The following is a 25475-nucleotide window of genomic DNA, read 5'->3' as shown; positions in this document are numbered from 1 at the left end:
CCCATTACACCTTCTTAAATGGAACTTAAAAAAATATATGTGTGTGTGTGTGCATGTCTGTGCAGGAGCACATAGAGGCGAAAGGCGTGGGGACCCTTGGAGCTGGAGTTCCAGGTGGTTTGGAGGCACCTGACATGGCTGCTGCCAACAGAATCAGGTCTTATTGAAGGGCAGGAAACACTCTTAACCACTGAGATGCCTCTTCAAACCAATCCCTTCTCTTCCACATCAAGTTTCCTTCTCCATGGATCGTTCCTATGAGCAGCCAAATATGATTTGACTCATCTTTTAACCCGACCCATTCTCCTGATTCCATCTCTTCCCAATCCTCTGCTCCCGTCACAGAGAAGCAAAGGAGCAAACCAGCCATCCACACTAAATTACCTGCAGTGGACCCTGCTATCACAACACTCCTCATTCTCATCAACCTCCGCCAGCAGCCTCTGAATCTGAGGCTTCTGTGCATGCTAAGCACATGCTCCAGCAACCAGCTCTGCTGCAGCCCCGACCCAGTACTGGAACTTTTAACTTAAAATCTAACTTTGAGGGCCAACAAGAAGGTTGTGAGTGAACGAACTTGCTGCCAAGCCCATAACCTGAATTACATCTCTGGGAACCCTCATGGTGGAAGAAGAGAACTGATTTTTCTGCAAATTGTCCTCTGACCTCTACACATTCGTGGTGGCAGGCACACCCACATCCTGCAACACAGACACATACAAATAAGTAAATAAATGTAAATTTTAACTTTGAGCTTTATGAAGCATTCATATTAAAGTAAGTAGAGCAGCTATGAAATGACTAAAAATAAGTCACATAAGTTCTATGTAAACATAAAGAAGCTGAAAAGGAACAAGACCTTCTGAAGCAATCCTCAAATCAAGAAAGTGAAGGAAGGAGAATGAGGAAGAGCAGAGAGGAGGAAACGAAACACATTCAGTGACAAAGCGTGCCAGGCCAGTGGGGGCATGTGCCTCTCATTCCAGCTCAGAAGGCAGAGGCAGGAAATCTCTGATCTTTGTGAGTTCAAGCCAGCCTGGGCTACAGAGCAAGTTCCAGGACAGCCAGGACCACACAGAGAAACCCTGTCTCATAAAAACTAACTAACTAACTAACTAACTAACTAACTAACTAACTAACTAATGTTTAAAAGAATACTGTTGTAAGTTTAGAAATTTTGAATGCTTCCTTAAGTAAATTACAGGTCCAATAAATAATGAAAAATACAAAGTATGCCAGGCTGTGGCGGCACACGCCTTTAATCTTAGCACTCTGGAGGCAGAGGCAGGCTGATCTGAGTTGGAGGCCAGCCTGGTCTATAGAGGGAGTTCTAGGACAGCCAGGGCTACAAGTCAGAGAAACCCAGTCTTGAAAAAACAGAAGCAAAACAAAAAAATACTTAGAATTGTAAACTGACAAAATATTGCCTATCCAAATTTACAGCTAAAGAGGTGCCTGTAAGGAAACGGATAGCCTCAAGTATGTTAACCAATTTTAAAGGAGCGACCTAAGAGTCCAAGTTCAGAAGTTCAAGGAAGAGCTGAGCTGGTGCAGCAGTCTGCCACCTCTGATACTTAAGAGGCTGAGCCAGGAACAGTCACTTCAGTGCCTGCCTGACTAGTGTGACACACGTCCCCAAATAGAGAGGGCTTGAGACACAGCTCAGCAATAGAGAGCTTGCTGGCAAGGTCCTAGGTTCGATTCTCAGTCCTAGACAAAAACAAAAGCACCAAGAAGTTCACGAAATAAAGCAGAATAAGCTGGTGGGAGGAGTTCGCACCTGTTAGCCCATACTTGGGAGTCAGACGCAGGAGGATGACCTGGCTAGTTCAAGGCCAGCCTGGTCTACATATCGAGTTTCAAGACAGCTGGGCCTGCAAAGAAAGGTTCTGTCACAAAAACAAAAACCACCATATAAATCACAGGTGCTAGAAGTGATAAAAGATAGACACTAATAACGAAGAAAAATAAAGTACGGAGGATCCAGTAAATTGAGCTCACTCTTCAGAAGGCTGATAAACCTCTGAGATTATCCAAGGGAGAAGAAGGAAGTCACCAAGAGGCAATTCTTAGAGTGGAAAAGGGGACACATGTATAGTTTAGATAGATAGATACATACATAGACAGACAGACAGACAGACAGACAGACAGACAGAGATAAAAATCCCTCACACTGAACCAGAGCAACAGCAAAAATCCACTAAAGCAAGGTTTAAACATGAAAGGCAAACTAAGATGTTTAGGAAATAATGGACACAGGATACAGAAAGCACAAAGCACCAAGGAAAAGGCTGAAACTAAATTAAAATCATATTAGAATAGTTTATAAAAAAGTTTGTCCAAACAAAGAATTATTGAGAAAGTTAAAGGTAAACTCCAAACTGAAATGACATTTTATTTTTCTTTTCAAATTGTATTTATTTTTAAGTGTGTAAGTGCTTTTTGGTTTTTTTATTTGTTTGTCTTGTTTTTTGGGTTTTTTTTTTTTTTTTTTTTGCATGTATGTCTGTGCACCACATGACTGAGGAGGTCAGGAGAGGGTGTTGGATTCCTTGGGACTGGCATTACAGAAGATTGTCAGTAACCTTGTGGGCACTTGGAAATGAACGCCAGTCCTCCAGAGCACCTAACACTCTTAACCACTGAGCCACTGCTCCAATGTGAGAGGGCATTTTCTTTTAAAGTGTGTGTGTGTGTGTGTGTGTGTGTGTGTGTGTGTGTGCACGCGCGCGCGCGCGCCACAGTGTACCTGCGGAGATCAGAAGACATATGTGGGCGTTGGTTCTCTCTTTCTACAATGTGGGTTCTGGGGATCAATCTCAGGTCCGTCAGGTTGACAGCAAGTACTCACACCTGCTGAGCCATCTCACTGGCCCATCATTTTCAATTCACATAACTATAAACTAAAAGAATTCATGTGAATCTTAAAAATCAAAACAAAAACACAACCCACCAGGAAAACACACAGACCAGTATTTTCACAAAAGAGAAAACACAAACAGACCACAAAGTTATGGAAACAACTGACGCTTGTCAGTAACCTTGACAATCAAGCTGGATCTGTGGGAAAAGCACTTACCACACCAGCCTGGCAACCCCAGTTTAGCACCCAGACATGGAGGTGGAGACAGGGGAACTGCCCAGAGACCCGAGCACCAGCTAGCCTGGAATCTGCTGCAGCATGGCAGAAACAATGGGACCCTACCTCAAACCAAGGTGGAAGGAGAGATACAATTCCAGAAAGTTACCCTTTGACCTCCACATGTGCAACCAAGTCCTCATGTCCCTGCATGCATATCACACACACACACACACACACACACACACACACACACACACACACACATGACAAACATCATTCATCTGAGCAAGGAAAACCAAAACCGCAATGAAATACCATGTTGCCCTCACTGTGTTGGCAGAAAAATTAAGGGCAGATGGTACCAAATGTTGTTGAGGATGCGGAAGAATGAGGGGGCTGGTGGAGATGCAAATGAATACAAATATTTTGTCAACAGTCTGAAATCTCCAATTCAATTTGTCTGACAAGTGGCCCAACATTCTATTCTTTGGTACATGCCTAGAGAATGCACAGACCAGGTGCATGTATAATAGACATGTAAGAATGCTCACTGCAGCATTGCTGATTATAGCAAAAAAAAAAAAAAAAAAAAAAAAAAGAACAACATTCACCAACAGTGGACTATATTGGTAACAGTAAGTTTACATAACACAACACTAAACAGAAATCACTTCAAATAAATGGATCATGGCTTGCAATGTATTTGAGAAATATTTGGTGATATTTAATGAAGTTTTTTTTAGCACAGGCACTGAAGAACTGGAATGGATAATAAGAGGACTAAGAGGGGGCAGGTGGAGTGGTGATTGGGGTGGTGATGCTGGTGGTGATGGCGGCAGGCAGATTAATTTCTAGGTTTAATCCCAGCACTCAGAGGAAGAGGCAGGCAGATCTCTGAGTTTGAGGCCAACCTGTTCTATGAAGAGTTCCAGGATAGCCAAGACCACACAGAGAAACCCTGTCTCGAAAATCCTAGATAGATAGATAGATAGATAGATAGATAGATAGATAGATAGATAAAGAGGACTAGCCATACAAGTATACTCTGGATGGTTAAACAAAGCATACATAAGTAGCGGTTGTAGAGATAGCTCAGTGGTTAAGAGCATTTGCTGTTCTTCCAGAGAGCTAGGGTTTAGATCCCAGCATGCATGTCAGGAGCTTGAGTGGCTCACAACGACCAGATACTCCTACCTCAGGGAATCTGATGCCCTCTTTTGGCCTCTGTAGGTACACACGTGTACACACAGACACACACACACACACACACACACACACACACACACACACACACAGAGCAGCTGTATATACATACACATATTGATTTTAAAAAAGAACAAGTAAAACTGATTTTAAAAAACAATGTGCCTGTAGATGGTAGCACAAGCCTTTGATCCCAACACTCAGGAGGCAGGGGCAGGCAGATCTTTGTGAGTTCAGGACCAGCCTGGTCTACAAAGCAGTTCCAGGACAGCCAGGGCTACACAGAGAAACTGTCTCAAAAAAATAAAAAAATAAATAAAACCAACCCCCCCCAAAAGAACCAAAACAAAACAAAACAAAAAAGCATAAATCTAAAAGGAGAATATGCTATAATTCTCAGATCAAATACTATACTGTTTACAGATGCATGAGTAATGAAACTGTTAAAAAGCGACAAAGAAGGAATTCAAGACATTGATCATCTGGTAAGAAGGTAGATACCAAGGGCTCAGACAATTATGAAAACAGAACATTCAGCCTTAAAATAGAAGGGCACAGGGGCTGTAGCTCAGTTGGTGTACTGCTTACCTAGTTTACACAAAGCCCCAGTCCATCACAGCACATAAACTGAGCAGAATGCACACCTCGATCCCAGCACTCAAGAGAGAGTCAGGAGCATCAAGGGCTGAAGGTTAGCCTTGACTATACAGCAACTTTGAGGGAAGCCTGGGATACATAAGACCCTGACTCAAGGCCAGGTGGTGGTGGTGGCAGTGGCAGCAGTGCACACCTTTAATCCTAGCACTCGGGAGACAGAGGCAGGCGGATCTGAGTTCCAGGCCAGCCTGGGTCTAAGGAGCAGTTCCAGGACAATCAGAGCTAAGCAGAGAAACCCTGTCTGGAAAAACAAAACAAAACAAAAAGACCCTGACTCAAAAGAAAAAGTAATTTAAAAAAATAACAGGAACAATGATGGAACATAGACCTAAATACTCAAAAGCATCCCCCCATAAGATCTGTAACAAGAATTAAAGAACGGAGTCAACAGTTCTAATGGAATAGTGAACCCCGAGCCTGAACAGTGCTGACCAAGTGGCAGGTTTCATTATAGCATCAAATTTGTCTGAAAGAGCTTCAAGGCTTCATGATGTTAAAAGAAAATGTAAAACTCCCTCAGCCAACAGAGGAGCAAAGTCACAGGAATTAATAAAAGAAAAGAAACCCCACACGGGCTGGAGAGATGACCCAGCGACCGAGCATGAGTGCTCTTGCAGAGGACCCAAGTTCAGTTCCCACACCACACTGGATAGCTCACCACTGCCTGAAACTCCAGCTTCAGAGGACCAAACGCTCTTTTCTGGACTCCTTGAACAACTGCACTCATGTGCACACACCTACACACAGATACACATATGCACAACGCAAAGAAAGATTGGCCACAGGCTCTCCTCCTCCCCACATCCCATTCTAAACGGTCTAAACAACTCTAAGTTGTGTGGGTTGTCCTGCTAAACGTGCTGGGAAGGAGTCTCCCATTCAAAGGCAGTTTATGTTAAGATACAGCCCATGATATTGGCATGCTACACTACACAGCCAAAACAAAACAACAACAACAACAAAAGTAATGATAATCTGTGGGAGGGGGGAGGAAAGCTGTGTGCTAAACCAAGAAAGATAAACAAGAAACTTTCAAAGTGATAGTGCTAATTCTAAAAATTTTTCTTTATATTTGGGTTTTTTTTGGGTGGGGGGCAGAAGGCATGCACATAACCCATAAGGTGACAACCTGCAGGAGCCAGCTGCCTCCTTCTACCGTGTGGGTTCCAAGGAGCAAACTTAGGTCACTGAGCTTAGATCAACCACCCTGACCTGCTGAGCCATCTCCCTGGCCCTGTTTAATCCGGCAGGTGAGTGTGTTTATCTATACGTGATATTTTATGTGTTCCTTGGTGTATATAAAAATCCATAAAATTTAGATGGGCATAGTGGTGCACACCTTTAATCTCAGCACTGGGGAGGCAGAGGCAGGTGGATCTCTGTGAGTTCGAGGCCAGCCTGGTCTACAGAGTGAGTTCCAGGATAGCCAGGGCTACAGAGAGAAACCCTGTCTCGAAACAAACACACACCTCATAAACATTTAAGAAATGACTATTAAGTAGTTCACGGGTCACCAGGGAGACTGAAGGCCCAGCATCTGGTCTTGCAGAGAACAAGCTCTGAGGTCACAGCACAGTAAAGCCTGCAGACCGACAAACACGGAGATGCAGTTTGTACCACTGCCTCTTATGCCGGCATCTTCTGAGACTGTGGTGCCAGCGTCAGGCTCTACAGGTCAGTGCTCAGTTTTATGTTTTACTCCTATTTTTTAATTTTTTTTTCTTTGACAGAATCTCTGGCCCAGACTGGCTTTTAGCTCCCCATATAGCCAAGGATGCCCTGAACATCGGCTCCTTCTATCTCTATCTCTTCAGTGCTGGGTTACTAGTGTGCACCACAGGCCAGTGTTTCAATCCAACCCAGGGCTTCATGGACAGAGGCAAGGACTCACCTCCTGGGCCCCTCCACTTCTTTGAAGCTTGCTTATCAGCTGCTGTTGGCTTTTGTAGGTCTTCAGTCTATCACACACATTACAAGTATTTCCTCATCTGCCACTGGGTTTCTCACTTTGTAGTGCTTTTTTAAAAGTCTTTTTTTTTTTTTAAATTGATCTGCCATTTTTTTTTCTTTATACATTTTTCTAATTCAGATTTTTCTTTTCTCAGCCCAAGACTTTAAAATAGTCCTGTCTTGCCCACGGTGAAGTTCAATTTTCCTATGGTTAATTACTGGTCCTAAGGCTCTGACACCAATTTCCTCCGGTTATCTTAGAAGAAGCATTTATTGTATAACTGGTTGTCCAGATTCAAAATGCTACTTTTACAAACAAAAATAGTCTCATAGCCTGGCTGTTTCTGCCATCTCTCTCCCAGCCTGTGGCACCATCAGGAGATGGACCTACTGATGACCTCAGAGCCGTGAGGTCCTTTAGTGTCTGGTACCAAAGCCCCCTCTCTCTTCCCTTCACTCTTTTCAAACACTTCATAAACTGATCTTCCATACACAGCAGGCTAGATTTTCATATTCATAGATTAAATTTTCTTTTAGTTCAGAGAAAAACTCATCCTTTTCAGTCCTGTTGGAGAAACAGAACTGTCTGAATGAGGTCCCGAGAGGAATATACACCATCTACGGACATACAGTGACTCTTCCTTTGAAATCTGGGAAATGGCTCACATTTCATGGTCCAGCCAGCTGCACTGGCAACCTGTATGGATGTCAATAAACTAGAAAAGACATAGAGGAACATAGAACAAAAGAATATTCTAGCATGAACTATGGTGGCCTCTTGAGACAAAGATACATTGCTCTTTAAAACTGGTTCAAGCCCGAAGTACTTCAGACAGGTATCGGAGTTTTCAGGACACACATCTGTCAACTTCCACACATGCACTGTTTGCATTGATGAGGAAAACTGGTTAGAATATAAAACAGATAACACCAACCATATTCTTAACCTCCGACTGCTGGAATCCCTCCAGCTTCCAGGACCTGTCAGCTGAATCCCTCGAGCTTCCAGGACCTTTCAGCCATCTCCTGCTCAAAAGAGCTGTTGGAAGGATCCCGTGTTTTCTGGAGAGAAGGCATGCTGTCTCTTTTGCCTCCTACTCCGCCCTCCCTTCTACTTATACCTGGGATGTTATTAGACTGCTGATGATACCTGGGATTTAAAAAGTAATAGACTCAGGGTTTAAACCTGTGTTGTTTCTTTCAGGGTTACGTCTGTAGTGCCTTTGCTCTTTGGAACATTCTTTAGCTGCCTGCTGGAGAACTGGACTCCTACCGATTACAATTTTCAAGAGCAAAATAAGATTTAGAACAATCAGACCCTTCCTTTATGGCCTCAAAGAATTCTGCACTGATCTATTTCACTTATGGAGTTAAAGTGAATTCATACAAAGATGCGATATTAGAAGATGACTATTATTTTTGAGACAAGGTCTCATGTAGTCCAGGCTACCCCTGAACTCACAATGTAACAGAGAAGGCCCCCCAACTGCTTCTCCCTCTATGCCTCCCAAGTTCAGGCATTACAGGAATGCTGCTACACAACCTGGCTGGCAAGATTATTATTTTAATTTTTTTCCATTTAAACTTATACCATTATCAACACAACCCAATAGAAACTCAGCAGATAAAGTTTAGTAAGTCTATATCTCCAAGTGGTAGAACTTAAAAACATTAAAAAAGCCTTTATGTGTACACTGCCATCATATATATATATGTATGTATTATGTGCACACAGCCATTATTGTGTATTATGTATAAACTAGTTTTTCCCAAAAAACAAATTCAAAGAAACCAGGCCAGGAGAGGACCACTAGTAATTCCAACACTCAGGAGGTGGAAGCTGAAGGATCAGGAGTTCAAGGCCAACCTGTGGTACTAGAGACCTGTTTCAAAACAAAACAAACAAAAACCAGACAAATTTATAGAAAGAAAGAAAGAAAGAAAGAAAGAAAGAAAGAAAGAAAGAAAGAAAGGAAGGAAGGAAGGAAGGAACGAGGGAAGGAAGGAAGGATGAGAGAATAGAGAAAAAGAAAAAAAAGCTAAAAACAAATGGGAGAGCTACCTGTGGTCACTCATGCCTGTACATTTGAACACTTGGGAGACAAAAACAGGAAGCTAGCCCTGACTCTGTGGCCAACCTGGGCTACACAAGAAATTCCAGGCCAGCCTGCGTGAGCTGCAGTGTGAGATCCTGTCTCAATTAGTTAAATTAATTAATAAAACAAAGCTCCAGAAAGCAGCCCCTGGTGTCACATGACCATCAAGGGGTCAATGCCTTTCTTTAGAAAATGGAGACTTGGGGCAGAAGAGTTGGCTCAGTGGCTAAGAGCACTGGCTGCTCTCCCAGAGAACCTGGATTCCCAGCACCCACATGGTGGCTCACAACAGTGTCTTGCCAGTTCCAGGCTCCAGCACCCTCCTCTGACCTACGTGGGCAGCAAGCATACACAAGATACACAGACATACATACAGGTAAAACACTCATGAACGTAAAATAAATATTAAAATAGAGACCTGTCTGCTATACAGGGTCACCTTACAGATTAGATCGTAGATCATCCTATTGATTAAGACTGAGAGTCCCTAGGGAAATGCCATATATAGTGGGCACTCAAAAACAATTTCTGATTTTTTTTTTCTGGTACTGAACTAAATTAGGAATAAACACACAAAACAACAACAAAAACCCACTTGGACCTGAGAATTCTTAACACACACAGTATGCACTTTATTTCGATGTCATTCACTCGTGTTACAGGTCTGTGATATAAAGGTATAGATAAGTCAGAAGATGTATCTTCTATTTGCAGTAGGGCTTCCGCAGGGCTTATTTTCTAATCTGTAAACGAACGGGGTTGGCGTGTATATCTGAATCACTTTTCCAACTCGATAATCCCTGCTCTCATCCTACAATCATAGAAACAAAACAAAACGCACATTCCAACCGCCATGGTAATACGAATTTTCAACCACAAAACTCCGTGGTGTAGTGTTGCGAACACGGATCTATTCTGAGACTCCAGAAGTACTTAATTAGCAAAGAAATGCCACTAAAAATAGCTGATACGGTTAACTGCTTGGTGACTTGGGTATTTTGAGTCGCACCGTGGCAATAGATGGACAGAATAACCCGGCACGGCGTCCTGGGGGTCCTCTCCAGTCCTGCGCCACGGAGGCGGGAGGAGCCACGCACCCTGGGACCCCGGGTGGGTGGCTTTGGGAGCCGGAGCGACCACGGACGGCCCGCGGCGAGTGGGGTGCGCTGCGCAGGCGAGCCGCCTGGAAGCCTGCTGGGGTGGGGGGGTGGGTGCCGCGTCGCCGGCCGTCATCCCCCAGCCGCCGCTCCCGCGCCGCCCCGGCGCGCCCGCCCCTTCCCCTTACCACGTAGCCCCCCCACACGTAGAGGAAGTGTCCGTCCACCACGGCGCAGTGGCCGCTGCGCTCCTCGGCCACGCAGAACGCCTGCGAGTCCGCCATCCGCCCTCCGCGGCCCGGCCAGCTCGGCGGCGCCGGCTCGCACGCACGAACGCAACGCGAGGAGGGTCCAGATTGGCGGAGGCGGAACCCAGGAACCTGCGCGTCTGCGCGGCCGCCGCCCGGGTCGGGGGACCCCGGGTGCTCCCCGGAACGCGTGCGTGCGCTCCCCTGACTCACTCCGCTCCTCTCCCTGAAGCTTCTCTGCAGCCACTGTCTGCACTTGTTAGGTCTTTATTCCTCTGGAACCGTTTCCTTCACTTCCTTCTCGCGATGCTCATTTTATTTATTTATTTATTTTAAATTATTTTATGCTTGTGAGTATTCGGCTTGAATGTATGTCGTTGTACCATGTACATCGAGGAACTGGAGTTCTGGGCAGTTGGGAACCTCCATGTGGGTGCCGGGAATCACACCTGGGTCCTCTGAGGCCATCTCTCCAGTTCCATGAAGGAGTGTTCTCATTTTCCTGCACCTGTGCCACGTACTGGGTTTATGAACCTCACCTGGGCCAGTTGATTGACATAGGCATCCTCCGGGCTTTTTTGTCCTTCAGTCAGTGCTCGGCCAATCCTCCTGCCTCAGCCTCCAGAGTGCATGCACCGCCACGTCCGACTATTTTTTTTTTTTAGGCCGGAAGTCATATCTGAGGTTTTTGCTTTTGTTTTTGTAGCGTGTGGGTGCTTATGTTTTTCTTTTTCCTTCACGTGTACTTATTTACGTGCTAATCACAGTAGAAGGCGTTGGTGCCTGAGGCACTGAGTGATAGTTTCTAGTGTTTCTTCGTGATAACGTGTGTGTACGTACACAGGCACAATTCTCTTTAACCCAGCAGAAAGCGTTATTGTCTACCCAGCTCTGTGTCTTGCTACTTGTATAAACTTTTTCTGGGAGAGGAACAAACCTCTATTCAACAGGTCAAAAGAAACAATTCCGTTCAAGTTCCGGTTGATGAACCAGTGGGTTTAATTACAGTTACAAGAGCATGTGCTATACCGCTGAATCAATTGTCTCTGCCTAGCAACTGTTAACTGCCTACAAAAGGTGGGGGGCGGGAGCTTGGGAACTCTTCCCTTGCAACTGTTAACTGTCTATAAATCCACGGATGGCGGGGAGCCCCTCCCCCACGGCATAATCACAATGCTGATAGCTTTCTACAACATTCCACCTCGTACCATCATCTTTCCACCTCCTTTTCCAGGATGTCCCCTGAGGTTTGGATAGGATGTATAGATGTTCAATTCGGGCTGGGCATTCAAAAGCACTTCGACCAGTTGAGTCTCTGCAGTAACTGTTGCTTGTTATAAAAAGAGAAACATCACTGACCAAAGATGACTGCTGCACTAATGGAGGGGCTTAAACACAAATATTCAGAAGGCAGTTAGACAGACACACATCATTTAGCCAAAGAACAGCAGCAGCTTTTCATAAAGCCTAAGGTCTCCCCCGCCATGGGCTTTTGTTCAGGTTTACAGAACCAGGCACCAATTCCCTCTTGTGGAATGGTCCATGAATCCAATCAGAAAATAATTGTATCTATACGTTGGTCGTACCTATAATAGTTTCATCAGTGGGCACATCAGGCCTGACATGTTGATACTGCAACCTTCAGCATCCCCAGCCAAGTGGGACCATTGGTTACAATTTTCCCCTAAGCAGCTTCCATAGTGCATGCCAGAACTATGAAAGCTAGCCAGGAGGAGGAAGGGCCAGTTCAGCCCCATATTGATTTCCCCATGTCCTTCCACCAAGGCATGTGGTATGTGGTATCTTTGGCAGCAGAGAATTGCCATCTGTATTCGGGCTCTCTAGAGTAACAGAAATTATAGAATGAATCTCTATGTAGAAAGGGGATTTATTAAAATGGCTTGGGGCTGTAGACCGGCTAATCCAACAATGGCTGGCTGTGAACTCTTAAGTCCAAGAAGCCACTAGGTACTCAGTCCACAAGGCTGGGTGTTTCAGCTGGTCCTTATTATATGCTGGAATTCTGAAGAAGAAGGCTCTGATGCCAGTAAAGGAATAGATTTGCTAGCAAGGAAAGGGCAAGCAGGCAGAAAGGCAAAAGCTTCCTTCTTCCATGTCCTCCAGCAGAAGATGCAGCCCAGATTAAAGGTGTGACTTCTCAGATTAAAGATGAATGTCTTCCTGACTCAAAATCCTTATTAGAAGTGGATCTACCAAGCCGGGCAGTGGTGGCACATGCCTTTAATCCCAGCACTCGGGAGGCAGAGGCAGGCAGATCTGAGTACAAGGCCAGTCTGGTCTACAGAGTGAGTTCTGGGACAGCCAGGGCTACACAGAGAAACCTTGTATTGGAAAAAAAAAAAAGTGGATCTACCAACTTCAAATTAAGCAAAAATTCCTCACAGACATGCCCTCTATTTTTGGATTTTAGTTAATTCCAGATATAGTCCAGTAGACAACCAAGAATAGCCATCACAATCCACCCCTTGCCAACCTGATACACAATCATATCTCCTTATGTCATGATTAATTTAGAATTAACCATGAAAACAATAACCAGGTCATAATGCTAAACATAATATAACTATCTCACATACAATCACAAACACATTGTCTATTTAACCAGGTGATAATTATACCTAACATATATAGCTATCCCTTAGACAACCGAAAATGCATTATAAATTTTGAGTAGGTGGCAATGTCCCTTGAGAGACATTCTTTTAGTATCTCAAGCTTAAATACCATAACCATTGATATTCTCTTAACTGATGTTACATCACATGATAAGGAAATTGAAGAAAGAAAACATAAATATCTGTGCAAATGCATTGTTACCAAAATACTACAGAAACATTCATGTTAAGTATAATCTTTGTTTCTGTAACAGGTCACAGCCTTAGCTGGTACTTATAACTGTCTTCCTCTACTACCTATTCTGTATTTCCTCCACTCTTGGCAAGCACCTCAGCAGGCCTTGGCTCTTTTCCTGGAGGAGTGACCCATACCTTCATTCCTGACAGGTCTGTGCCCTTTGTCATACTGCCTGGATTAGGCTGTGGTAGTTTTCCATTAACTTTAATCAAGGGCACCATAGCAACAAGAGACACCCTAAAGGATTTCCTGCACTCCAGACATCATCTTTCTTACCTCCATTCTGGAGATGCAATCCAATTTCCCCATGGTAATCTGGATCAATCACCCCTCCTGACACTGTTATTCTTTTCCTAGCCTGTTGGTTTAAAGGCATCAGAAGTCCAAAATGACCAGGGGGATGTCTGAGCTTCTAGTTCAATGGAAGGTTTGTTACGGCTCCTGGCAGGAGTGCTCTCTCCTCTGGAACCAAAACTTCTAGGCCAGCAGAACCTAGGGTAGCGGGAACAGGAAGCAAAAACTTTCCTAGTGGGTCACTAGGAGTGACAGTGAGGGGAACTGTTCCCCTTTCCACACCCTGATTCCTGCACCCATGGATCCTGGCTATGGGAGAAACTGTACCACATATTGGACACTGATTCAAAGCATATACTTCCTTCTGGAGAACCCTGCCCCAGCCCTCCATGCTGCTGCCTCCCTGTTGGTTCTGTAACTGTGTCTTCAAAAGACTATTCCGTCTTTCTATCAGGCCAGCTGCTCCAGGATGGTGAGGAACATGGTAAGACCAGTGGATCCCATGAGTGTGGGCCCAGTGTTATACTTCTAAGGCTGTGAGGTGAGTTCCTTGGTTAGAAGCAATAATGTGTGGAATACCATGTCAGTGAATCAGGCATTCTGTAAGTCTGTGGGTGGTGGTTTTGGCAGAAGCATTCTGTACAGGAAAGGCAAATCCACAACCAGAATAAGTATCTACTCCAGGAAGGACAAAGAGTTGTCCTTTCCATGGAGAAAGTGGTCCAACGTAGTCAACCTGCCACCAAATTGTTGACTGGTCACCCTGATGAATGGTGCCATATCTAAGGCTCAGTGTTGGTCTCCGCTGTTGGCAGATCTGGCCCCCAGCAGCAGCTGTAGCCATGAGTGGAAGTCCATGTTGTTGAGCCCATGCATAACCCCATCTCTGCTACCATGGCCCCTTTGTTCATGGGCCCAATGGGCAATGACAGCAATTACTGGGGAAAGATACTGTCTACAGAATGGGTCATCCATCATTGAACTCCTCAGCTGAAGTCACCTTTCGATGCGAGAATCTAATTAGTCTTAACAATAAAAACCCAGAGTCAGATATTAGGGTGAAAGCTGATAGATCAGAGAAGCAGAGCAGCCAACCACTAGAGACTTCTTAGCTCTACAAAATCTCAGACTGAATAGGACATCCTGTCTCTACAAATCCTCAGACTAAATGGGCTCCACCTGCCTTATATTTCTGTCTCTGGTATTTTTGTTTGCTTGTTTAATATCCCATGGCTTGTGGGAGTGCCCTACACTTGCAGGGTATCTCCATTCAAAGGTTTTAGTAACCCAGCCCCTGTAGGGTTGTAAGGTAGGTGGAAGTACCACTGGAGATGGTTGTCTCTAGTCCAGTTCTGCACACCAGTATTTGAGAAAGGAGTGCCCCCGTCACCGTCAATTCTCTGGAGTGTCTATACACAATGTTGAGCTGGATGAAGCCCTTAACCATAGCCTTGCCTGATGCTTATTTGCATGGAAACACTTGCAAGAGGTCTGTGGCCGTCCACACAGGTAAGGGCATATTAGCACATCCCTGACAGGCATAAGTCCTACGTGGTTTACTTGCCAACCCCATACAGGATGGGTAGATTTATCTATTTGCCTCATCATAACATTCATATGCCATGAACATAGTTGAGAATAGGCCTCACATGTTTGGACACTTTGCAGCATACTGGAACATTTCATGGGAATGCCTTGGTCTATGTTGGTTTCTCTGTGGTCAAACTTTATAGGAACCTAGTGGGCAGGTATTGTTGTTTGTTTTTGTTCTTTTGGGGCCCCCTCCACCCAGCTCCCAAATAAATTGCACATGGAGGCTTATTCTTAATTATAAATGCCTGGCCTTTGGCTTGGCTTGTTTCTAGCCAGCTTTCCTTAACTTAAATGATCCCATTTATCTTTTGCCTCTGGGCTTTTATCTTTCTCAATTCCTGTATAGCTTTTCTTTCCTTCTTATTCCGTGTCTGGCTGTATAGCTGGGTGACTGGCTCCTGGAGTTCTCCTCCTTCTCAGGCTACTCCTTCTTCCTCCCAGATTTTTCCTTCTATATATTCTCTCTGCCTGCCAGCCCCACCTATCCTTTCTTCTTTCTCACTATTGGCTGTTCAGTTCTTTATTAGACCATCAGGTGTTTTAGGCAGACAAAGTAACACAGCTTCACAGAGTTAAACAAATGCAACATAAACAAAAGTAACACACCTTAAAATAATATTCTACAACAGGCAGGCTCCAAAGGACACTTGAAAGCAGATGACCCATATTCTAATAAGGGCATATGCTTTTTGATTTCTGTGAAGACTCAATGAACTATGGGTTACTAAACAGAAAGCGCCAGGATACTGATATCTGCAATATATTTTCTCCCATATCTATTGTCCCCCAAGGTAGTCAACCTAGAACTTGCCAATTTTCTCTTTTCCATCTGAATATATCTCTGAATATGCCAGTATAGATTATCTAAGGCTAAGTTTCATGAGCTATTATACTGTCCATTATGTGTTGGTTTGAATGGTAATGGCCCCCATGGGCTCATATATTTGAATTCCTAGTCCCCAGTTGAACTGTTTGGAAAGGATCAGGAGGCGTGGCCTTGTTGGAGGTGTGTGACTGGGAGCTGGCTTTGAGGTTTCAAAAGCCCACACCAGTGTCACTCTCTCTGCCTCCTGCCTGCAGATCAGGATGTAAAGCTCTCAGCTTCTTCCCCAGAGCCATGCCTGTCTGCTTCCTGCCACGATGAACATGGACTCTAAAACTGTAAGCAAGCCCCCAATTAAATGCTTCCTTTTTTAGGAGTTGCCTTGGTCATGGTGTCTCTTCTCAGCAACAGAACAGTGACAAAGACACAATATTACTCTTAGTCACTGGCTGATGTATGATAGCCATTTTTATTGGTATTGCTACAGCCACCCATTCTTGTCTGGTGCCCTCGCCATGTCATTCATATGCCAGGCATTAACAGGGATAAGGAGGGTCCCTTCCTGGCTTGGCTGTTGGTTCAGTTACTGGTGGAGGTCCACTGGCTTGAAAGGACACTGGCCCCAGCCTAGCCTCGTGGCATTCATGGTGGGGCCGGCAGACACCACAGCTCATGGTTGTGACTGAGCATACCACTTTTGAAAGTCTGATTCTGCGCCACCCCAGAAAAGAGGCCTCGAAGGCCTTCAACCCAACCTGAGCTTTGGCAATCTGTCCTTAGTATTACTGAGGTACCTGTGATGGAGTTGTCCTGTTGCAATGCTTTTAAAAACAACTCCCGGCCGGGCGGTGGTGGCACATGCCTTTAATCCCAGCACTCGGGAGGCAGAGCCAGGCGGATCTTTGTGAGTTCAAGGCCAGCCTGGGCTACCAAATGAGTTCCAGGAGAGGCGCAAAGCTACACAGAGAAACCCCCCCCCCCCAAAAAAAAAGAGAAAAAAAGAAAAAACAACTCCCAATTCTATCCCAGGAATATATTCCAGCTTTTTCCTCTTCCCATGATCAGGACCAAAATCCCATTGAAACTGTTTGTTTACTAATCAGGTTGGTTTTGCTATAACTTCCAGCTATCACCCTCTGAGATCCTGGCAACTTCTAACATGAAGGGACACTGATATAATGGGACACATGCCTATTTAGCTTGTTTTACAAGGATTTTAGCCTAATCAAAGCTTCTTGAGCCTTTCTTGAGCCCACAGGGCACCCCTCCCCCTTTTTATCATGTTATTAAAAGGATGGGTAATGGGTGAAGTGGGGTATGAAAGTAAATCAGTGGACCGGGCAGTGGTGGCACACGCTTTTAATTCCAACACTAAGGAGGCAGAGCCAAGTGGATCTCTAATTTCGAGGCCAGCCTGGTCTATAGAGCAAGTTCCAGGACAGTCAGGGCTACACAGAGAAACTCTGTCTTGAATAACCAAAAAGAAAAATAATATATATCAATGGCCTCAGAGCTCTGCAAATACCTGCATCTGTTTTACATTCACAAGTTCTGACTATTTATGATTTTCTTAATAACTTTGTCTGGGGTCATATGTTTTTTACCAGGCCATAATCCTCCTAAGAATTTTATAACTGTACTTGCCCAGTGCACATAATGTGGAATGGTCTCCTGTCCTCTTTTTTAATTGGTTTTTTAAACAGGGTCTCTCTGTTATGTAGCTCTAGCTGTCCTGAAACCTGTTATATAAACCAGGCTGGCCTCAAACTCACAGAAATCCACCTGCCTCTGCTGGAATTAAAGGCGTGCACCACCAACCCTCATCCTGATTCTTTAGGTACACCTGGTCTTTCAGATGCCTTTCTTTGCAATACTTTTTAAATTTTTGTATGTATATAGTGTGTAGGCAAATATGCGATATGCGTGTGTGTGTGTGTGTGTGTGTGTGTGTGTGTGTGTGTAGGTTGATGTTGAGTGTCTTCCTTTACTGCCCTGCCCCCTGTTTTTTGAGACACAGCCTCTCACTGAACCCAGAGCTCATCAATTGGCTAGACTGGGTGGCCAGTAAGTTCTGGGGATCCATCTGTCTCTGCCCCACTCCCAGTGTTAAAACTACATGCAGGCCTCTATGTCTACCTTTTTTTTTTTTTTTTTTTTTTTTTCACTCAAGACAGGATTTCTCTGTGTAGCCCTGGCTGTCCTGGAACTTGCTCTGTAGACCAGGCTGGCCTCAAACTCAGAGATCCACCTGCCTCTGCCTCCCCAGTACTGGGATTAAAGGCGTGCGCCACCACAGCCTGGCCCCATACCCGAGTTTTATGTGGGTGCTAGAGATCTGAACTCAGGTCCTCATGTTCATGTGGCAGGCACTTTATCAACTGAGCCATCTCCCCAGCCCTCGGATGCTTTTCTAAATCTGAAAAATACTCAGTTTTGCATCACTTCATCTACATAATGAACCCCTTTTAGTGAAAATAGGCCAAACAACAAAGCAAGGTCCTGGGTCACCATCCTATATCTCTATACTTTGGTAACCTGTCTTTACTGTTCCTGGGGTAGAACCTGTGGCAGTAACCTTGGTGGAGGTCTCTGAAGGTGTAATGTCCTTCCTAACAGTGAGTGTGAGTTGGTCTTGGCATCCACATGCTAAAGGACCACTGAAAAGGCATTTAGCAAGGTCAAATATGATTTAGAGAGATCCCGTCACTTATATGAACTGCTCTGTCAAAGGAGTGACATGGGGTACAATGGCCACTGCTGTGTCCAACTCTCTGTAAGCCACTCACTTCTCAGGAGCCGTCTTGCCGTTTCACAGCCTCCCTCTGGCCGTCGACAGGGCACGTTCTCTCTACCCTGTCTAACTTCATAAAGGATTTTGTGATTTCATTACAGCTCCCGGGCAGTCTGTACTGTTTGATAGTCATAGACCTCATCAAGACAGGCAACTTCACAGGTTCCTGTCTTAATCAACCACTATGACTGCCTTTACAGTTTGTACTCTCGGTAAAACTCCAATGCTGGCATGCAGGGTGTGTCCCAGTAATACATTCCACCCCCAGAATGTTCTCTTGCAGTGGAGAAATGTATATAGCATAGTTCTGGGAGAGGTGGGGTGTAATTGCCACCCCAGGACAAGTTTAATTCTTTTAATTTTTCAGGTGTGTGTGTGTGTGTGTGTGTGTGTGTGTGTGATGTATCCATGTATGCATCCACGTGTGTGCCACCACAGCATGCATGTTGAAGTCAGAAGACAAACTGGAGTGTCTGTCCTTGTCTTTCAACCCCGTTTCAGACAGGGTCTCTTAGTTGTTCACTGTGGCTGGCCCATGAGCTTCTGGAGATCCTCCTGTCTTCATCTCCTACTTGGCTGCAGAAATGCTGGGATTACAGACTCTCGCCACCACACCTGGATTTATGTAGGCTCTGCGGATTAGAACCCAGGTCCTCAGGCTTGCAAAGCAACCACTTTTACCCACCGAGGCATGGCAACAACAGCAGAAACAGGAAGCTGGGAGCTCCAAAGGCAAGCACCCAGAGAAAGAGAACCGGAAGTAGGGCGAAGCTACATAGTATCAAAGCCTCGGGACACACCTCCTTCAGCAAGGCCGCACCACCTAACCCTCCCCAAACAAACAGCGCCACCAACTGGGAACCAAGCGTTCCCATGCCTGAGCCCATGGGGGATAGTTCTCATTCAAAGCACCACAGCTGGGATCTCTCACTTTTTGTCTAGTTTAACTTTTCAAGTTTTTGTTGTTGTTTTGTTTTGGTTCTTTTGTTTTTCAAGAGAGGGTTTAATCTGTGTAGCCTTGGCTCTGTAGTCCAGGCTAGCCTTCAACTCACAGAGATCTGCCTGCCTCTGCCTCCCTGGCATTAAAGGCATGCACCACCCCCTGGCTAAAAGTTTTAAAATGTAAAAATCAAGCAAATATACATATGCTTTTAAAAAAGATTTTTTAAAAAAAGGGGCGATGGTGGTGCACGCCTTTAATCCCAGCACTTGGGAGGCAGAGGCAGGCGGATCTTTGTGAGTTCGAGGCCAGCCTGGTCTACAGAGCGAGATCCAGGAAAGGCGCAAAGCTACACAGAGAAACCCTGTCTCTAAAAAACCAAAAAAAAAAAAAAAAAAGATTTATTTATTTATTATGTATACAGCGCTCTGTCTGCATGTATGCCTGCACACCAGAAGAGGACACCAGATGGTTGTGAGCCACCATGTGGTTGCTGGGAATTGAACTCAGGACCTCTGGAAGAACAGCCCGTGCTCTTAACTGCTGAATAATCTCTCCAGCCCCCTTAAAAAAAAAAAAAACTTAACTAAATGTCCCAGAGATAATTGCATGCATACACCTCCTTAGAAATCATTTTCATGTTTTTGCTTATTTGCCTCCGTCCTCCCACAAAGTCTCATGTATCCTACCTAGGCTTCTATGACATTGGAGCTGGCCTTTAACTCCTGATCCTTACATTTCCTTCTTAGTGCTAGAATTACTGACCTGTGACATCATGCCCAGCACGTCCTTGTGTCCCATAAAGTTACATGCTCACTTATAAGCATTCCATGGTTTATTCATTTCGCCGGGGCAAGCATTTTATTATTTATTTATTTTTATATAAGGTCTCAATGTTTATCATTGACTGGCCTGGAACTCACTATGTAGATAGAACAAGTTGCCCCAGAACTCACAGAAATTTGCCTGCCTCTGCCATCTGAGTCCTGGGATAAAGGCATGTGCCACCACACTCAGCAAGAACAAACATTTTAAAATATGGCCTAACTGAGTCTACTTGTTGGACAGTTCACCTCAAGCCAGCCATTTATAACCTTTGGTTTGTTTATCCATCTGTTAAAAAAAAAGTCTGTCGTGGAAAAAGTGGGACACTGCTAATTAATGTGTGAAACACATCCATTAATATATTTAAATTGCTAATGACAGCGCATTGTCAAGAGGCCCTCAACTAAAATGCTGGTTGGATGGGGGTGGTGGAGAGAGTACCTGCTGGGGGAAACAGTGAAGACTCAATATTTCCCAGGGCTTGTGTAGAACTGGTAAACAGGACTGCCCTGCACCTCTCATGGTCTTGGAAGGGAAGATCCTGGGTGCAGGAAGCTTGGACAGAGTCAGAGAAGGTGGAAGGTAGAGAGGGTAGCTGAATGTGACGGAGCTGAGTGTTCAAAATGGACTTGGGATAAAGGAAGCTTGTTCCCATTTAGATCACTCTTGCTTCACTCCCCAGGCATGGCGGGCGCGCCGATGGCTTCCTGCTTCAGGATTAGGATCTGAGATTCCCAGGGCCCTTGCAGTGTGTAGAGAGACAAACACCCAACTCACTAGTCTAAGAACCTGGGGGCGGGGCGCGCCGGCGGGGGCGGGGCAAGGGGCGTGTCTAGTCCGGGAGGGGCGGGGTCCCGGCGGTGGCGCCAAATCGCGAACATGGCGCCGGAGCGGCTGCGGAGCCGCGCTGTGTCAGCTTTCAAGCTTCGCGGCTTGCTGCTCAGAGGGTGAGTCGCGAGACAAGCTGTCCCGCCGCAGTGCCCCGGGCGTGCAGAGACCCTTAGACTATTTCCGTTGTAAGAGGAGAGGTCGGCCTGGCGCATGGGAGGCTGCAGAGCCTCCCCGGGTTTCCGCGACGCTCGCGCGGGGTGCAAATGTTACTTCCCGGCTGGGCGGAGCTGCGCCGCCGGGGGCCTCCTGAGCCCGGGAAGATGCCAGGTTTAAGGTCCTCAGATCCGCGGAGGTCCCCGTCTCTACGGGATGCAAATCGTTACAGTGTTACTACGGGAAGTTACAGAGAGACACGTCAAAGGAGTGAGACCTGGGGAAATCCGTCTGCGTGTCTGGTGGCGATTTATGTTACAGACTGTGAGCTTCCCACCCACCCGTCTCCGTTTTGGATTCTCATTATTGCCTGGAGAACTAAAAACCGGATAGATTTTTGGTTTTGGGGTTTTTTTGGGGTAGATTTCCTAGTTTTCAGTTTGCCCAAAAGGCAGCTTTCCTGGCTGTAGTGTGCCATTTTTAGTCCTGTAGAATGAACATCTCCAAGAGCTCTCGTAATTACATTATCTTTACATTTTACAATACACGTTTTAAGTACCTGCTAAGCTTGTGTATCGGGTCCCCAAGGGGCCGGGCCAGAATGCCAACACTAGCCATACGTTTTTGAGTCATGCAATTTTTTTTGTTTTGTTTTCATAACCGTGAGCTTTATGGAACTTTTAACTTTACGTTTTGCCTAGTAGTGTCCAAGGGTCAACCTGGGAGAAAGTGACGGATTTAGTTCCATTAATTTCTTACATTTGAAAAGAGGAGTAATTGATCAATTAACTCTCCTTTCCTTTCACCGAAAATGAACTATTATTAAGCTGTTGGAAGCTCATTGAACGATTCAGTGAGACATACATTCAAATGCTTTAGTTTCAAACACCATGAGAGAATTAACCAGCATGGAGCTTTACTGCGGAACGATAGTGTGTTAGTTATCTATTGCCGTGTAACAGATTACCCTATGGTTTAGAGACTAAAACTGCACTCACGTTTTAGCCTACATTTTCTGTGGGCCAGGAATCCAGATGAGACTTAAGAGTTCGGGTTTCTGCTTTGGGTCTCATACACTCTGGTCAACACGGGTTCATCTGAGATGTCTGGGGTATCCAGTTCATTTAGATTTTTTTTTAAAGGTATTTTAGCGTGATCTGCTTGCAGGGATTTGTTGTTATTTTAATTGTTTGCTTATTTTTGAATTAGCTGTTTCAAGCCTTGATACTTCAGGCTTTAGAGAGAGCTGAGGTTTTAGTTCTGTTGGCTTTTTATAAAGTTTGAGTTTTATAAGGTTTAAGTAACAGTTTGTTTCGACCACTGCCACCAAACAAAACAGTTTTATTAGGCAGTGGTGGCGCATGCCTATAATCCCAGCACTCAGGAGGCAGAGATAGGTGGACCTCTGTGAGTTCAAGACCAGCCTGGTCTACAGAGCAAGTTCCAGGACAGCCAGGGCTACACAAAGAAACAAAACAGAACCCAAAACTCAAAATCAAAACAACAAAACCAGTTTTTTAGCCAGGGTAGAAGGATAGTTTTGTTCAGAAACTATAGGCAAAATGAGAACCCCTTGAAGGGAGGAATGAATGGGCAGTTTCTGAATGTTGGGGAATTCTTGGCTTCTTCTTTCTCTCACTAGTGAAGCCACCAAGTTTCTCACTGAAGCTCTTCAGTCTGTCACTGAATTAGAGCTTGAAGAGACCCTAGAAAAGATCATCGATGCAGTTGAAAAGCAGCCCTGTAAGTAACATTTGTTGATGATTTCTAGATTGCTATAGCTTTGTGTCCTCAGATTTCGATTAAAATGGAAAGTGAGCCTCCATTCACTAAGAGATTCCAGAGTTCTGAGGTATACACATCATAGTATCTTTTCCCAAAGGGTTAGTTCAATTGTGACCTTAGGATATTCTATTTATTCCTTAAGGGCCCTTTTGTAGTTTCCAATCCCCTTGGGGAGGTGGAATTACCATAGCCTCTTTTCTATGTTTAACTCTTGAATTTGATCTTGTCCTTCAAAGAATTACATTATTATTATTATATTATTATTATTATTATTATTATTATTATTATCATTTTGCATGTGTGCGTGTGCACCTATGCCACAGTACGTATGTGGAGGTCAGAGGGCAACTTTGGAGTGGGTTCTGTCCTTCTACCATGTGGGTCTGAGGACCAAACTCATGTCATCAGAGTTCTGTGGCAACTGTCTTTATCTACTGAATCATGTCACTGATCTGATCCTTAATGGTCACTTATTTCTCTCTGCACACCTGTGACTGTGTCTTATTAAGTTAGATACTCGTAAATGTTTGGGGGAAAAAGAAAAGTGAGAAGGCCTAACTTTCCTGGTCTATTGGGTCAAATACTTCATCTGCTACCAGAGATACCGGCCGAAAAAGGAGAGATGCTCCAATGTTTCTACTGCCCACAGGATAGGAATTTTACCCCCTCATCTCTTTCTACTTAATACAGGAGAGAATTTGTTCTCTCTTGGCTTCTAAAGGCAGGATTTTAAACACACTCTATGTCTTAGTTAAGGTTTCTGTTGCTTCTGTGAAGAGATACCATGTCCATGGCACCTCTTATGAGGAAAACATTTAATTGAGGGGACTCTCTTACAGTTTAGAGGTTCAGTCCATTATCATCATGGTGGGGAGAATGGCAGCATGCAGGCAGATGTGGTGCTGGAGGAATAGCTGAGAGTCCTACGTCTTTCAGGCAACAGGAAGTCGACTGACTCACTGGGTGGTATCCTGAGCATAGGAAACCTCAAAGCCCGCCCCCACAGTGACACACTTCCTCCAACAAGGCCGTACCCACTCCAACAAAGCCACACCTCCTAATCATATATCAATATCTAATGGCATATGGTATTTTGCCTGAAAACAGAGTGATCAAGGATACTCACTTTCTGATCAGGCCTAAGTTTGTGTTGCTTTCTATACTGTTTTAGCTGTGTTCTTAGGCTGATATTCAAAGTTGCTCTACCATCAATAAGAATGGGTATATTGAGTGTGTGTGTGTGTGTGTGTGTGTGTGTGTGTGTGTGTGCGCGCGCGTGCCTCAAAAGTGCTCTGATTATTGCTGTGTGCTACTATAGCCAGGGTCTCATGTAGCCTAGGTTGGCCTCAGATTCTCTATGTGGCCCAGAATAGCCTTGAACTCCTGTTCCTCCTGCTTCCAATGCCCAAGTGCTGGGCTGCTAGGTGGGTGCTGCCTTCCCTGAGTCTCCATCCCTGTTTGAAATCTGGACTTTGAACTTCCTTTCTCAGTGTCTTCAAATATGATCGAACGATCCGTAGTGGAAACAGCAGTCCAGGAGTGCAGCCAGTCGGTGGATGAGACCATGTATGTGGGTAAAGCTACATTTTCCTGTGGGACGGTTACTCAGTGCCTCTTTTCATGGGAAAACAATTAGTGATCAATAGCTCTACAGTAGAAGCTGTCCTTATTTGTTTCGTCTGAAGTGATGGCCTACATTATAAATTTTATTACTGAATAATTTGTCTTTACTATCTTGTTCTAGTGAGAGTATAGTATTTGTTTATTACTGACATGGTGTGTTCCCGATCTATTTAATAGTCTGTGTGCTGTGAATGAATTAAATTGAACATCAAAAGTGTAATTTACTCTTTGGTGGTTTGTTTAAGACAGGTCTCACTATATAGCCTAGGCTCTGCCTTCCTAGTGCATGGGTTATGGGGGGGGGGCACTGTCACACCTGTGACCTTCGTATCTCTTGAAAGTAGAATGTACAAGCTAAAAACTTTATCCTCTTATTTGTGGCTCTCTAAAAAAAATGGTACATGGCTCGAAGAAAATGTGCAAAAGCTTATAATGTGAATTATTAGTGTTGATCTATAATACTTGCATTTTAGTAAGTTGGATCTGTGTTTTATGGGTTGTTTTTCAGAGAGCATATTTTCAATATCATTGGAGCTTTTGATATTCCACATTTTTTGTACAATTCAGAAAGAAAAAAATTTCTTCCGTAAGTATACCATGTATCATTTAT

General features: G+C 44.6%; 2 protein-coding genes across 3 annotated transcripts in view; one reads left to right on the top strand and one right to left on the bottom strand.

Annotated features, from left to right (window-relative positions):
- Klhdc1 (kelch domain containing 1) overlaps positions 1-10457 on the bottom strand; it is a 40954-nt gene extending 30497 nt beyond the window's left edge. For both annotated transcript variants that reach the window (XM_059279762.1, XM_059279763.1), the window contains exon 1: positions 10274-10457. In XM_059279762.1, coding sequence (XP_059135745.1) covers positions 10274-10369 — 96 coding nt within the window. In that variant the 5' untranslated portion in view covers positions 10370-10457. The remainder of the gene's footprint in view (positions 1-10273) is intronic.
- Positions 10458-21322: 10865 nt separating this feature from the next.
- Pole2 (DNA polymerase epsilon 2, accessory subunit) overlaps positions 21323-25475 on the top strand; it is a 30168-nt gene continuing 26015 nt past the window's right edge. Inside the window, exons 1-4 of the mRNA XM_059279764.1 lie at positions 21323-21420; positions 23100-23200; positions 24733-24808; positions 25374-25451. Coding sequence (XP_059135747.1) covers positions 21353-21420; positions 23100-23200; positions 24733-24808; positions 25374-25451 — 323 coding nt within the window. The 5' untranslated portion in view covers positions 21323-21352. The remainder of the gene's footprint in view (positions 21421-23099; positions 23201-24732; positions 24809-25373; positions 25452-25475) is intronic.

Source organism: Peromyscus eremicus, chromosome 14 (genome assembly GCF_949786415.1).
Source record: "Peromyscus eremicus chromosome 14, PerEre_H2_v1, whole genome shotgun sequence".
Taxonomy (NCBI): domain Eukaryota; kingdom Metazoa; phylum Chordata; class Mammalia; order Rodentia; family Cricetidae; genus Peromyscus; species Peromyscus eremicus.
The sequence above is the reverse complement of the archived record's forward strand: the minus strand, read 5'-3'. Positions and strand labels throughout refer to the sequence as shown.